The sequence below is a fragment of the Magallana gigas genome, chromosome 10 (genome assembly GCF_963853765.1).
Source record: "Magallana gigas chromosome 10, xbMagGiga1.1, whole genome shotgun sequence".
Lineage (NCBI taxonomy): Eukaryota > Metazoa > Mollusca > Bivalvia > Ostreida > Ostreidae > Magallana > Magallana gigas.
In genome coordinates this window covers 35,896,055-35,912,379 of record NC_088862.1, presented here as the reverse complement: position 1 = coordinate 35,912,379, position 16,325 = coordinate 35,896,055, and the positions used below count along the sequence as shown (strand labels likewise).

The window sequence follows — 16,325 nt, the reverse complement described above, 5'->3', positions numbered from 1 at the left end:
TTATCTGTGTGATTGTTTGTCAATATAAACAACTCCTTGTTACAGGGTTAGCTGTTTCTACAGATTTTAATATAGTGACACATGTATTTGTAATTTGTTTTGTTACAAGTACATGTCAATTGAATTGATTTAATTAATTACATAACTATGAAAGCATGTGTCAATGTAGTTAGTTTGAACTTATTTGTAGATGTAGCTCTGTCTTTATTTATTTGATTTAATTTATTTGTAGACTTTGCGTATGTATCATTACATAACCTGTATGATATAGATTGAATAGCAACTAATTAATGACTTGTTGTAGATGAACACAGACCACGTCCTGATGATGAGGTCATGTTTAGCTCAACACCAGCCGTAGAATGGAGATAGCTTGGATATTGACAGGTTGTAAATGTTTCTGTACAAATCTAGTCTGCTCTCAAAACCACACATGTTGTTTGTCACTTTGTTCAACATCTGCAGCTGAAATTGAGCTGTGTATAATTCACATGGACTGTAATACTGACACCTGTTTATTTCACACTTTGTGATCATCCAAATATGGCTGTATGTTGCTATATGTAAACTTGAATTTATTGAAAATAAATTGCAGTCAAATCAGATCAATTAAATAATAACCAATAATTAATTGATATTATTTTAATTACTGTTTGGATTTATACTTGTGTCTTTTTTCACCATTAGATATGAAGACTGCTATTGAATACAAACATTGTCGATTCCTGACCATGATTTTTCATTTAAAGTATCCAACACAGTTTATGGTGGAATCAGACCAAATATTTCCTAAAGAGACAGATACCAGTATCTTATTCAATGATGTAACGGACCGTGTGTTTATAGCTCTACACAGACTTATTGAGTGATGTAGCGGACCGTGTGTTTATAGCTCTACACACACTTATTCAGTGATGTAACAGACCGTGTGTTTATAGCTCTACGCAGACTTATTCAGTGATGTAACGGACCGTGTGTTTATAGCTCTACACAAACTTATTCAGTGATGTAACGGACCGTGTGTTTATAGCTCTACGCAGACTTATTCAGTGATGTAACAGACCGTGTGTTTATAGCTCTACACAAACTTATTCAGTGATGTAACGGACCGTGTGTTTATAGCTCTACACAAACTTATTCAGTGATGTAACAGACCGTGTGTTTATAGCTCTACGCAGACTTATTCAGTGATGTAACAGACTGCGTGTTTATAGCCCTACACAAACTTATTCAGTGATGTAACAGACCGTGTGTTTATAGCTCTACGCAGACTTATTCAGTGATGTAACGGACCGTGTGTTTATAGCTCTACACAAACTTATTCAGTGATGTAACGGACCGTGTGTTTATAGCTCTACACAAACTTATTCCGTGATGTACTGGACCGCGTGTTTATAGCTCTACAAAGACTTATTCAATGATATAACGGACCGTGTGTTTATAGCTCTACGTAGACTTATTGAGTGATGTAACGGACCGTGTGTTTATAGCTCTACGTAGACTTATTCAGTGATGTAACGGACCGTGTGTTTATAGCTCTACACAAACTTATTGAGTGATGTAACGGACCGTGTGTTTATAGCTCTACACAAACTTATTCAGTGATGTAACGGACCGTGTGTTTATAGCTCTACGTAGACTTATTGAGTGATGTAACGGACCGTGTGTTTATAGCTCTACGTAGACTTATTGAGTGATGTAACGGATCGTGTGTTTATAGCTCTACGTAGACTTATTGAGTGATGTAACGGACCGTGTGTTTATAGCTCTACGTAGACTTATTGAGTGATGTAACGGACCGTGTGTTTATAGCTCTACACAAACTTATTGAGTGATGTAACGGACCGTGTGTTTATAGCTCTACACAAATTTATTCCGTGATGTAACGGACCGTGTGTTTGTAGCTCTACACAGACTAAATCAGTGATGTAACGGACCGTGTGTTTGTAGCTCTACACAGACTTATTCAGTGATGTAACGGACCGTGTGTTTGTAGCTCTACACAGACTTATTCAGTGATGTAACGGACCGTGTGTATATATTTATTCAATGATGTAACAAACTGTGTGTTTATAGCTCTACACATTTTTGCACATCATGTTGTGGGGGTTTTCCCCCCAAGTAATCTCACTTATGATTCACATTTGATGTACATGAAAGTGAATAAAATAAATCTAACTATCCATTTAGTAATATCTTTTTATTAGTCAGACTCCGTGCAGTTTACAGAAGAACAGGGAAACAATAATGGATCAAAATAAATTTCTGAGCATTGTGTATCTCCCTCAATATGCATATTATAAAGAAAATGATTTGATATTAAAAGGGGCACAACTCCACCTAACTCTATCATATCAAACTTTCCTTCAATCATGCATGTCTATACTTTTTTTTAACAACAATAAAATTATAAATTGAAATGCGCAAGAACTCACAAAAAGTATTGGAATTAGTATTTACTAGTACTGGTATTATGCACATTGACAGATTATGTTCTAAAAACCTACAAGGCTTTACCAGTTTACGTAATTCCGTGCAGCGGTTTGCGAGGAGTTGCGCTTAGAAACTGTTGATTATATACTATATCAATTATAAATTAATGAAGTCGAATGTTTGTGGTTATATGAACATCTTCATAGTGTTTTTCGAAATTCCATTGAGCGGTTTAAGATCTAGAGGAGTTTTGCTTTAAAAAGGAATGACCTGACGAGGATTCTCAATCTCGTCATGCTTTAGTCCACCACGGCCCTTTACATAGACGCTACAGCCCCTCTGGGTGGGGGCCCTGGTGTCCGCTATACTCGCCTGGTTTCTACATGAACATCCTCCTACTCTGTCGTGCCTTTGTCCATCGTTCTAAGACGTAATGCGGATTTCATGAAAAGAAATTGTGTTATTAAACAGTTGTTGAATTTAGGATTTTTTTCACCACGTTGGGGTAGAATTTTATTTTAAAACGCACATTAATGGTGGCAGCCATCAACAATACAAGACCGGGGTTGACCTAGTTGAATATCCACACGGACGGCAATTAAGCATATTAGGAAGCAGGCCCCACCTCCAAACTGATAACACGGCAGAGTGTATCTATTAATAGATAGCTGCATACCAGAAGCACGTGCTGATCAGAGAACAACACAATTTTAATGTTGTTGATACAAGTAATAGCTTTCGAAATAGCTTGCCTGACTAAACAAAATTATTCAATGGAAGCATGCACATATCATATTAGGCTATTTTATCAGAAATGAATTTTAATTTTCGTTGCTGATCATAAATTTATAAATGGAACGTGCAAATTTAAGACGAAATGTTAGTCTTTTCTTCGATCTAGAACATGTACATATATATCACTTGAAATTCATTTATTTTATTAATTCAATTTTTAAGGAATGCACACATATCATATAAGTGCATGTAAGCTTGAAAGCTTGAGAGTTAATAGTCGTATTATCAAATTGTATTTGTTGTATTAATTGCAAAATCAACTGAAAGGCATTATTTAAAACTTCCAACCTTATGCAATATGAGAGGGTATACAAACATGTACTGTTTTTTAATGTATGTTGGCAGCTTCATCAAAATAATCTTGACAAGCAATTAAAAAAGGGTGAATTTTCAAATTCATGAAAAAACCCTAACTGTAACTTCAATTCAATTATAATTCCTTATTTGCAGTTTCATTATTGCATGCTCCTACAAAAGTGGAGGGGGGGGGATCCATGATATTTCCATTTATCCTATAAAGTTAAGAAAAGTGCCAGCTGTCAAAAAAAAAACTTGAAAACTCTTGCTCGCTGTTTTTATTACATGCCATATAACATTTTCATCAATTATGAACCTAAATGCTGACATCTTAAACATGTGTAAGAGTATGAAAATTGTTGATTTGAATAAATAAATAAACTTATTGTAATTAATACATCTAAACATTACACATATAAAAAGTTAGATCCACCCTTTCTTTTAATTCATACACATGTACATATACCCTTAGGGCAGTGCTTGATCATGAGTTGGTCAGTGGATATTTGTGATCTTGGTTTTTATTGGTTGTTTGTGTCAGGTTGAATTTGGTTGGTTTGTATATTTTGCTTTATGTGTTTTACCGCCAAGTTTGACAATCTTTGTCTGGACATTGACCAAAGCAGACTATATATTTATATAGAGAAGTAATTTTAATTTTGGACCAGACCTTGCTCTTTTTCTGGTAAGTTATACTAAGTATACTAATATCCTATAACACTTACTACTAATAAATTGATTATCCTATAAATTGCAGAAAACATTAATTAAGTCCATGATCACAAACTAATGAGTATGAATGAATTGGAATGAAAAGATATTTTTTATATGGAATACAGTGTAAAGATCAATATTTGGTTTATATATTATAGTATTAATTGATTCTCAAATCAATTGTATATAAGAATTTTATGATGATCAGATATTTGATTAAATTGGTCATTTATAAGATCAATTAGATTATATTTCAGTAATAAATATTTTTAGAATTATTCTGTTCATATTACAGAATCAGTCAATGTCAATATAATGTCACCACGCATTCGGTGTACGTATTATGAGCCTGTTCCCATAGAATGGTGAGAAAGTGTTTTTGAATATTTTTTTATCTGATTAATATATTTTATGACCTATTTTGGAGAAATGTAATTCATGTACATTATAAGAGTTACCTCCCGCTAAATGTTTAAAGTACAATTATAGTAAGATAATGTAAAAATATTATCTTGATGGAAATACATATATATTGTACTAATGTTATATTTTGATATAAATTATATTATTGTTTTATGATATTTCAGGGCTTAAATATACATTGCAAATTTTAAAGTCACTTTGTCCGGATACGAATAAACGAACCATACAGATATCTTTGTTGTCAGTTATTTTAAACAAAGACTGTAACATTTTGGCGCCCACGTTGGGACACAGTGACTTTATATGTAATTGGAGCTGGAAAGACTTCACCAACCCTACCCAGTGAACTGTGAACCATGACGACCATTGCCAGTGTATTCCTATTGAACCATGACTAGTGTTTCGCGCCTGTGTTCCTAAATTGACTGGGATCCGCGCATCTATTGTTATTCCTATGATCAGCTGTTCAACTCATTGACAGAGTACAACACGTGCAAACAAACTGTGTATCTCACCTGGTGAGTCGTATAGATATAAGACTTTGGTGCACCATATTGACATTAGTAATTTGTGTGCACGCATGTATGCATACTTTACCTCAAGGTAAACAAGTCTTGATTTATTATAATTCATAAAACTGTTGAAAGAATTGGTATACCACAAAGCATGTAAAATTGTGATTTCTTTAGTTAGACAGTGCACTTTAGTATAAGTTATCCGGATTTAAATACCTTTGTAATATTGATTGAGACAGGGTTGCGTTTGGCCACAATTAATCCTTAAACCATTTTTTTGTTGAGATATATTTTTGCCCTTTATTGTGTATTGATCATTTGAATTTGAAATTAAGAACAAAAATAGCAAGAAAGGAAGTGTGGGTACAGTACAGTGTAAGTGAAAACATTAACAATTTGCGCACACCCCATATTGTTTTCCCTCGTATTTCCAAATATACTAATTATAAAAGCTAATTAGAAAACTATTTGCTGTATACTTTCAAGACTTGACAGTTTATTGACAAGACTTACGTGATATTTGGACTACTTTGTCGGTTGATTGAGTTGGTTTTGCATCATTGTTTATTTTGAGGACGAGTTGAGTGTTGAACAAGTTTTCTGTCGCAGAGTTGTAGTAGTATCAGTCTAAGTGGTTTCTGTGTTTTTTTATAGCTATACACAGTATTTAAAACACACATTTAATTAATTTCCCCTTTAATTTAGTTTTAAGCTTGATCTCCACTGTTCATATTATTTCTACTTGTATCTAAATCATCGGGTTCGGTTTTCGCCGTTCAAAAATCATCGGGTTCGGTTTTTGCCGTTATAAAAAAAAATCTAATCGGGCTCGATTTCCGTAATAATAGCGTTTCACCGGAAGTAAACAAAGTGTAATCGAGGAAATTCGCTGTTTCCATTCATCTCGGTATTTTTTCTAGTTTATCTCAATATAGAAAAAGATTTATTGAATTCTTTCGTCATTTGTTTATTGTCATCTTTATATTTGAACTGAATCTTATCTTTCACGTAGAACTTATTTTATTTCTTTGATTCATTTACTTAAAGAAACATTATCAGCTGTTGCTTGCAATAATTTATTGTGCCTTTTGCATACTGTCCAAATTATTTATGGTTCATTTTGAACTACCCTCCTGATTCAAAACAATTCACATTGCTGAATTTGCTATTTCTTGCAGAAAGTTATTCTGTGTGAAATTTAGTTACTCATTTGCTTATACCAACATCTACTTGGATACATGCATTGTATTATTGCATGAATTTGTGTGAATTTTCTTTGATACATTCAATATTACTTGTGTTAGCTACAATCATACAATTTAACACCATGTCAGACACTGAGGAATCAATGTCAACAGAGGAGATAGCCAAAGTGGTATCTGCACTCAAGCAGCTAAAGATGAAACCAAAAGCTGATTCAGCTGAAGATTTTTTATCATGGATGTCATCTGCTGTTCAGGAGAAGAAGATCAAGGAAGAGGTTGTAAGTATTGATACTGCCTCTGCTTCTCCACGACCTGCTAAATCTCTACCTCCTAGTCAGTTCCCTAAAATTACATTTTTCTCCGGAGATTCTAAGAATGATGCCACATATGAAGTTTGGAGATATGAGGTGGAATGTCTCTATAATGAGTCTTATAGTCCAGATGTCAATCATCAAGCTATACGACGCTCACTTAAGGGAGAAGCAAGTCGAGTGGTAATGCATCTTGGACCAGGAGCACGAATAACCTCAATTATACAGAAGCTAGACAGTATTTATGGCACAGTGGCTGAAAAAGAGGACATTCTGTCAGTGTTTTACAGTGCTAGACAGAGAGAGGATGAAGAATGTGCGGGATGGAGTTGTAGATTGGAGGATATTCTGAATAAGGCCATACAGAAAAACCTCATTGACCGTAGTCAGTTCGAGGAGATGCTAAGAACCATGTTCTTTAAGGGACTTCGACCTTCACTTAAAGATATATGTGGACATCTATATGATAAATGCAAATCATTCGATGAATTGAGAACATCTGTGAGAAAATTGGAGATTGAACATCATCCACAAACTTCAGAAAAGAAATCAGCTACAGCAAAAGCTGCAATAGTGAAAGATCAGTCAGCTGACAGATTCGATAGCATAGAAGCTAAGATTAATCAGTTAACCACTGAGGTCAGAAGTATGAAGGAAAAAGAGTATTCTTATACTCCTATGCCCCAGCCTTATAGGGCACCAAGACAACCATATCAGAGAGGCAGACAGGAAAGAGGATACAGAGGAGGATATAGGCAATATCCCAGATTTCCTCAGCCCCAAAGTACAGATGTTGCTAAGGAACCTCAGAGTTCCAGGGTAAGAGAACCCCCTACTTGTTATAGATGTGGACAGGTAGGCCATATCGCTGTGGGATGCAGAGTTTTAGTCAACCACAGGCGCCAGGCTTTAAACTACAACACGTCAGCACCTGGGGACAAGGGGTTGGCGAGAGGATCAAGGGTCCCAGAGAAAAACAACTAATTGGAAAACCAAATGAAATATCAGTGGCCATCAATGATGTACAATGTACAGCTCTTCTAGATACAGGAGCAACAGTATCCACTCTAAGCGAAGCATTTTATAATCAGTACCTTTCAGACGTAGAGCTTCATTCACTGGACGACGTTATCAATATAGAGTGTGCGGATGGTCAACTGATGCCCTATCTTGGCTATGTATGTGTTGATTTAACACCATTTGGTATTCCATCTTTGAACAAACTAAATGATTGTCTGTTTTTAGTTGTTCCTAGGAGCAATTATAATGCACATGTACCAGTGCTCATAGGAACAAACATCTTACAGAACCTGATGGATGTGACAAAACAGGAGTTTGGCTCAAGATTTCTGCAGGATGCAGCCATTTACACACCATGGTACTTAGCATTCAGATGCATTGCATTGAGAGAGAGGGAGTTACACAGAAATGGCTATGTATTAGGATTAGTAAAGAGTGCTGAGACAGATAGAGTTATCATCCCTCCGAACAGTCATGTGACCATTCTTGGATACTTGGATAAGAAGAGTCCTTATCATCAAGTAACTGTCATGATGCAGCAATCTGAAAAATCCTGCATTCCATCTGATGTAGACATAGAAGCTACACTGCATCAGTATGTGTATGAAGAGTGTCAAACAATGCCTGTTACCATCAACAACATAACAACCAGGACTATTTCAATATCCCCAAAAGGAGTGATTTGCGAAATACAGCCTGTTGCTATTGAGGACACAACAGTTGAGAAACCCTCTTTGTCAAGCTCAGAGCAAATTGAGGATATTATATCCAAAATTCAACTCCCAGATGATATTGGAGAAGATGAAAAACAGGACTGTTTGAATTTGTTGAATTCTTACAGGGATATATTCTCAACAGGAGCAACAGACATAGGTACAACGGACAAAGTGAAGCACAGAATTGAACTCCTTGATGAGATACCTTTTAAGCAGAAGTACAGGAGAGTACCACCAGCATTGGTTGAGGAAGTCCGTACTCACATCAAGGATTTACTAGCTGCAGGCATTATCAGAGCATCTCATTCTCCGTTTTCATCCAACGTAGTTTTAGTTAGAAAGCATGATGGATCCTTGCGGCTATGTATAGACTATAGGTATCTTAATTGTAGGACTATCAAAGATAATTATGCTCTGCCTAGAATAGAAGAGATTTTAGATTCTCTTTCAGGTAACACCTACTTCAGTGTATTGGACATGAAATCCGGCTATCATCAGATAGAAATTGCAGAGGAGCATAAGGAGAGAACTGCCTTCACTGTTGGTCCACTTGGGTTTTATGAATTTAACCGCATGAGTTTCGGCCTTGCAAACGCCCCTGCAACCTATCAGCGTCTTCAAGAGCAATGTTTAGGCAACCTTCATCTAAAAATTTGTTTTATATATTTAGATGATTTAATCATATTTTCTAAATCTTTCAGGGAACATCTTAATCGCCTTCAGCAAGTTTTCCAGAGAATTAGAGATTATGGGCTTAAACTTTCTCCCAAAAAGTGTTCCTTACTTATAAAGAAGGTTAAATATGTAGGACACATTGTGTCCGAGCATGGGGTTGAGCCAGACCCTGATAAACTTGCTAAAGTTAAAAACTGGCCTATTCCACAGAATCCTGAAGAGGTAAGACAATTTTTAGGGTTTGCAGGATACTATAGAAAATTTATTCATGATTTCTCTAAAATTGCTAGACCTTTATTAGAATTCATGGCCACAGGAAAAAAATCAAGAAGTAAGAAAGTGGATCCAAAGTGGAGGTGGGAGAAGGAACAGCAAACATCATTTGACCTCATTAAGCAGAAACTTACATCACCACCCGTCCTAGGTTACCCAGACTTCGACAAACCTTTTAAGCTCCATACCGATGCATGTCAGACAGGACTAGGCGCAGTGCTATATCAGGAGCAGGATGGAATGGATAGAGTTATAGCATATGCTAGTCGAGGATTGAGTAGATCTGAAAAGAATTATCCTACTCGCAAACTGGAATTTTTGGCACTTAAATGGGCAGTCACAGAAAAATTTTCAGATTACTTTCAAGGCAAAGACTTGGAGTATACACCGACAATAATCCCCTTACCTATGTTTTAACTTCAGCAAATTGGATGCAACTGGACATCGATGGATTTCAGCATTAGCTTCATTTAATTTCAAGATCATCTACAAACCAGGGAAAACAAATATAGATGCAGATAGACTATCCAGATTAAAGGAAGTGGAAACAGTATCTAGTGACACCATTAAGGCAATTTGCCAGCTTGCAACTGGACAGCCATATGCAGAATCTCTTGCTATAGATGATGCTATTTGCAACCAAGTACAACCTTGTACAGATATTGGAAAGTATTTGGATATCATGGAAATCCAAAACACAGATCCTACTGTTAGTTTTTGGAAAAACAAGGTACAGGAATGTATAAGACCCAAACGAGACACACTCATAACTGAAGATGATTTTGTTTACCACAGGAACTTTGCCAAACTTAGAGTAAGAGATGGTATTTTACTCAGAGAAGTCAAAGTAGATGACAATACTCATCAGCAATATGTAATTCCTGCATCAGTGTATCCCACTGTTTTGGAATACTTACATAACAAGATGGGTCATTTAGGGCGAGATAAGACTCTCTCCTTAATTAGGCAAAGATTTTACTGGCCAAAGATGGAGCGTGATGTTTCTGATTGGATCAACTCCTGTGCATTAAGAGCAAGACCAGTAATGAGAGAGCAGAATTGGTCAACATCAGAACATCAGAGCCACTAGAGCTTGTATGCATGGACTATCTCACTCTTGAACCATCGAAAGGAGGAATACAAAACATTTTAGTCATAACCGATCATTTCACACGATATTCAATTGCCGTGCCAACCAAGAACCAAACAGCCAAAACAACAGCAGAAGCTATTTATAACCATTTTATTGTTCATTACGGGATTCCAGCTAAACTTCATTCGGACCAAGGGACAAATTTTTGCAGCAACATCATTAAGGAATTGTGCTCCATATTTGGCATCTCTAAATCCAGGACAACGCCATATCACCCTATGGGTAATGGTATTACAGAGCGATTCAATAGGACATTATTATCAATGCTAGGAACATTAGATAACGCTCAGAAAGCTAATTGGAAAAAGCATATTAACACACTGGTTCACGCATACAACTCTACTAAACATGATACAACTGGGTTCACACCATTCTATCTAATGTTTGGAAGAGAACCACGCGGGTATGATAAGGCAACTCACAGCGATCAAATTCCTCTGATCGATATGACGTCACAATAAGCAGCATGATGTCATATTTTACTCAGAAACATATCGATTTTAACTTTATCTCTGGTTTATATTATAAAAATTACAGACATAAAATATCACTAGAAACTCTTCTAACTGAATATATCTTCGATTTCTCTCTATTACGTATAATTATCATTGATGACGTCACAAGCATGTTTAAAAGAGAAGATCATGTCGGGAGACAAATTATCGGAATGCAGTGTAAACAATGCCGAAATAAGACTTATTTAATACAGATACCTAAGATTTAGATGAGTGTCAGTTCGAATATAATCAGGATAATACAGGGATGGATATTTTGTTTAATCAGCGAGTGTTATAAGGTAAGCGGATCGACATTTATATGGCTTGACCAGCCTTTCCTCTGTCAGTGTGTACAAAAAATGGCAAAAGTGTAACACTACCCTGGATATTAGGAAAGATGATTTTGGTAAATATCAACGGTATATGACCTAAACTACATGAAAAGTGCTGCTAGAATCCTGTGCTTTGTTGTTTAAAACGAAAAATACGTAGTATTTTCAATGAAATTTTAGAAGTTGAGAGGGTTTCCGATAAATATTTACAATATTTATTTTATGCGATGTACAATAGGATTCTAGCAGTAATACTAATAAATATGAACTAATTTTCAATCGAATTATTGTAGAAAAAATACAAATGAACTTCGGGGTAGTGTTACACTTTTTGATTTTTTGTTAAGGTAAAAAAGTGATCTATTTTTAACTGTCACGTGATACCATGGCACGGCAGCTTCAAAGATTGAGTCGATTCCGAAGTAGAAAAATTATATCTTGGTGAACTCTTTCACTTGGTATTAATATCCAGCGCTGTTTTCATAAAAATAAACATTATTTCAATTGATCATAATTTTGACGGTCATTAAACTATGAGTTGCCTTAACCTACCCGCGCAGTTTTGCCAGTAGATGTGGTCTTTGGATTTTCCAGCAGCCATTCTGAGGATAAGTGTACAACTAAGTACATATCCGAGCTAAAGCGAAGACTGCAAGATGCTTACAGACAGGCACAAACAGCAATACAACCTTCTCAGCATAAGCAGAAATGCCGTTATGACATAAAAGCAAGAGCCATCACTTTAGAGGAAGGTGACAGAGTTCTCGTCAAGAAAGTGGCATACGACGGCAAACATAAAATTGCTGATAAATGGGAAGATGATATTTATGTCATTTTAGCGAAAGCAAATGATGACATTCCTGTTTATAAAGTCAGACGTGAGGATGGAGAAGGAAGAACTAGAGTTCTTCATAGAAATTTGCTTCTACCTATCGGAACAAAGCTTCCAAGAAGTACTTCTCCTCCTCTAGTTACTCCTAGAAAGAGAAGGAAGGCAGAACCAGTAAGCATTATTACTGAGAATGATTCAGATAGTGACAGTGAATTTTCTTATGTAGATAACTCTGCATTTAGAAATGAAAATTCCCAAGTTACTCCCAGTTTAGATGATGACGATCAATCTACAACTGAGGAAGCTTCAGCAGTTGGTTCAGGGGAGGACGCTTCCCATCAGGATAGAGAGCCTGAGAATCAACCTGAAGAGATCATCAATGATGATGAACCAGAGGATGATATCAACAATGATGATGATGATGAGAATATCATTCATGATGTTGATAGCACTGATGATGACATCAATGAATCTGATGATTCTGAAGATGAAATGCCTTCCAGAGAAAATGACGATACACCTACTCCAGCCCCAAGAAGATCTACCAGACAAAGAAAAATGCCAGCATGGACAAAGGAGTTTGTCATGATGAACCAAACACAACCAGATTGGCTACAAAGAGCAGTATTTGTGAAAGGGTTGATGAATGATGGTTCATTACGAGACATTGACCGAAGTAGATGCCAGATGGCTTTACTTAACATTGTGTCTGCTTCTACATGTTCTAATACATGATATTTTTTTAAATTGTAAATATATGTATTTTATGCCATGTTACTTTTCAGATATATGCAGCTTCCGAGTTGAATGACGTGGAAGTCATTCTGCGACCGGGGGGAGAGTGTGAGAGTATGAAAATTGTTGATTTGAATAAATAAATAAACTTATTGTAATTAATACATCTAAACATTACACATATAAAAAGTTAGATCCACCCTTTCTTTTAATTCATACACATGTACATATACCCTTAGGGCAGTGCTTGATCATGAGTTGGTCAGTGGATATTTGTGATCTTGGTTTTTATTGGTTGTTTGTGTCAGGTTGAATTTGGTTGGTTTGTATATTTTGCTTTATGTGTTTTACCGCCAAGTTTGACAATCTTTGTCTGGACATTGACCAAAGCAGACTATATATTTATATAGAGAAGTAATTTTAATTTTGGACCAGACCTTGCTCTTTTTCTGGTAAGTTATACTAAGTATACTAATATCCTATAACACTTACTACTAATAAATTGATTATCCTATAAATTGCAGAAAACATTAATTAAGTCCATGATCACAAACTAATGAGTATGAATGAATTGGAATGAAAAGATATTTTTCATATGGAATACAGTGTAAAGATCAATATTTGGTTTATTTATTATAGTATTAATTGATTCTCAAATCAATTGTATATAAGAATTTTATGATGATCAGATATTTGATTAAATTGGTCATTTATAAGATCAATTAGATTATATTTCAGTAATAAATATTTTTAGAATTATTCTGTTCATATTACAGAATCAGTCAATGTCAATATAATGTCACCACGCATTCGGTGTACGTATTATGAGCCTGTTCCCATAGAATGGTGAGAAAGTGTTTTTGAATATTTTTTTATCTGATTAATATATTTTATGACCTATTTTGGAGAAATGTAATTCATGTACATTATAAGAGTTACCTCCCGCTAAATGTTTAAAGTACAATTATAGTAAGATAATGTAAAAATATTATCTTGATGGAAATACATATATATTGTGCTAATGTTATATTTTGATATAAATTATATTATTGTTTTATGGTATTTCAGGGCTTAAATATACATTGCAAATTTTAAAGTCACTGTGTCCGGATACGAATAAACGAACCATACAGATATCTTTGTTGTCAGTTATTTTAAACAAAGACTGTAACACATGCATCGGTTAATCTTTTTTGTGAAATATCATGATATTGCTTGTCCCATTGTCTGCACTGTTTCGGAGATTGTAATTTTTAAACCTTCGATATGCCTGACGTCATGACGCAATCAAAGAGCCATGGCTCAGTGGCCAGCAGTCAGTGAAATAGACAGGCCTACGTCACGTCGATGTTTTGATACAACAATAAAAAGTCCAATCTCTGGAACATATAATTTTTTTGGACAACTTGTAATGCCTAGTTAAAGGCAACTGTCCCCATTTATAATATAAATACTGTAATTATTTCAAATAAATGCTTTTAAAATTGCTAATTTAAAGATTTTTTTTTACAACGCACCGTAATTTACCTGTACATGTATTTCTTATATGAAAAACCCTAACGATTTTATTTATCGAAAAAGGTACTCCCCATCAGCATCCGGTGCTCACATCTGTGAGTAAAAACATGTGGAAAACTTAAAAAAAAAATAACTAAGCAGTGTCGCTAAAAGCACAGATTTATAATAACTTGTCTATTCTATTTCTTTAAAAAATCGATTATAGTTCATTTTATGCAAGTTATGCTATTTTTCTGGAATGCTAGCTATACCGTACCTTCATACCCACATGGAACACAAAAGAAAGCCCTTTTTTGTTTTGTTTCCTAGAATCGGAAATTATGTTACAAAATACCGTGTAAGGGGTTTATATATAAACCATTATGAAAATGCAAAACTTTCCTGAATAAGATCGCATCTGTACTAGTGCCGGGTGATGTGGCGCACCCATTTTACAGAGGTCACATCAAGTTCCCTGGGACGACTGTTGCTTGTACAATTGTATTTCACATGTTCCATCTATTCAGCAGATAAACTATCCCCATTTTCGTCATATCCTATCAATTAGACCTTTATTTAAGAAGGCAACCAATAGAAATCAAAGTCAGTAAATAGTTCAGAATTTAAACATCAAAGACATAATTTTTTTTTTACCAAAATTTGTATAATAGCTTGTCGTAATAAGTCTTAATTATTTTTGGTTTCTTAGTGTTTCTTTCTATCAAGCATAGCATAGACGCACGTTCTCATTGCTGGAGACTTGGGTTTTTTTTAAGGCTGGAAATTATGCAAATCTTCCTTACCTAAACCAAAACGCTCAATAATGCAGTGCACTCTGATATTAAAATAGATGTAAAATAGATATTGATGAGATCAATGTTCGTTAAATTTACGCACGGAAAACGTTCAAACGGCCTTGTTTATTGACAAATAATGTATTTTGCACGTATTGATTTTCATCAATTGGAAGCCCTCTTTTTCAAAATTGCTGGATCCGCCTCTGTTTCCGACATCCTTATCAGAATGTTTACAGAAAAAAATGAATCAAAAAACTTGTTTTTAATAGACGAACCCGATTGGTAATTTTAAAACAAAGTTTATTTTTTTAATCTTACAATGTAATTTAGAGGTTAGTTTAAATAAATCGACGCACCGGCGTAACAATAACTTGACCACAAATACATGTACCTGAGATTTTCAAATACATATGTTTTTCAAACAATAGTTCTTATTCCATAACAATATGAAGATCGGATTTGATCACACCGACCGAATTTGATCACCTTATAATGCTAAAAGAAGGATTCCCTACTCCTTTAGATGGAATAATACACCTGGAAAAAGTCACTCAAATTAACAGTGAATTATTTGATAATAAAAAAAATATAATGATAAAAAAAACGTACATATATATATGTCAAACAAGCGCACAATTTGCAGTTTGGGTTCAAAACATAAATATCTAAAATATTCAATTCAGTAAGTAACAACAAAAGCCCCTGCATTATTCAAACTCGGGATGTACGGATCACAAGCTAGACACTTTATCCACTCGGCTTTGGAATAAGTTATGTGACCGTCGATAAAATCCTTTTAATTAATAAAACAAAATGTCGTTTCGATCAAAGGTCAGCCATTTTGTGATATGTTATTCCACCTTAATAAAATTCCGCATCAGTATTTATTCAGTCATTCTATCTAAGCCACTCCCTACTTTTTTTCCTACCCTGGTTTTACAATGTGAGTGAGTATGGTGGGAAAATATCAGGGACATTTGGCGCACATTTCTGAAAAATTCTTTTAATTTTAAAAGAAAGAAAACAAAAACAAATTAACGCTCATCAAAATATCTTACTGACATTTTTACCTTTATGTGTGGATATTCTGTCCCAGATTCAGACA

The 16,325-nt window shown here is 35.0% G+C and overlaps 2 protein-coding genes across 2 annotated transcripts in view; both read left to right on the top strand.

Moving 5' to 3' along the window:
• The window catches only part of LOC105347843 (uncharacterized), a 239,174-nt gene extending 236,991 nt beyond the window's left edge, over positions 1-2,183 (top strand). Inside the window, exons 8-9 of the mRNA XM_066073573.1 lie at positions 305-387; positions 688-2,183. Coding sequence (XP_065929645.1) covers positions 305-372 — 68 coding nt within the window. The 3' untranslated portion in view covers positions 373-387; positions 688-2,183. The remainder of the gene's footprint in view (positions 1-304; positions 388-687) is intronic.
• Positions 1-16,325, top strand: part of LOC105332837 (uncharacterized) — a 302,923-nt gene that overhangs the window by 62,668 nt on the left and 223,930 nt on the right. The window lies entirely within an intron of this gene.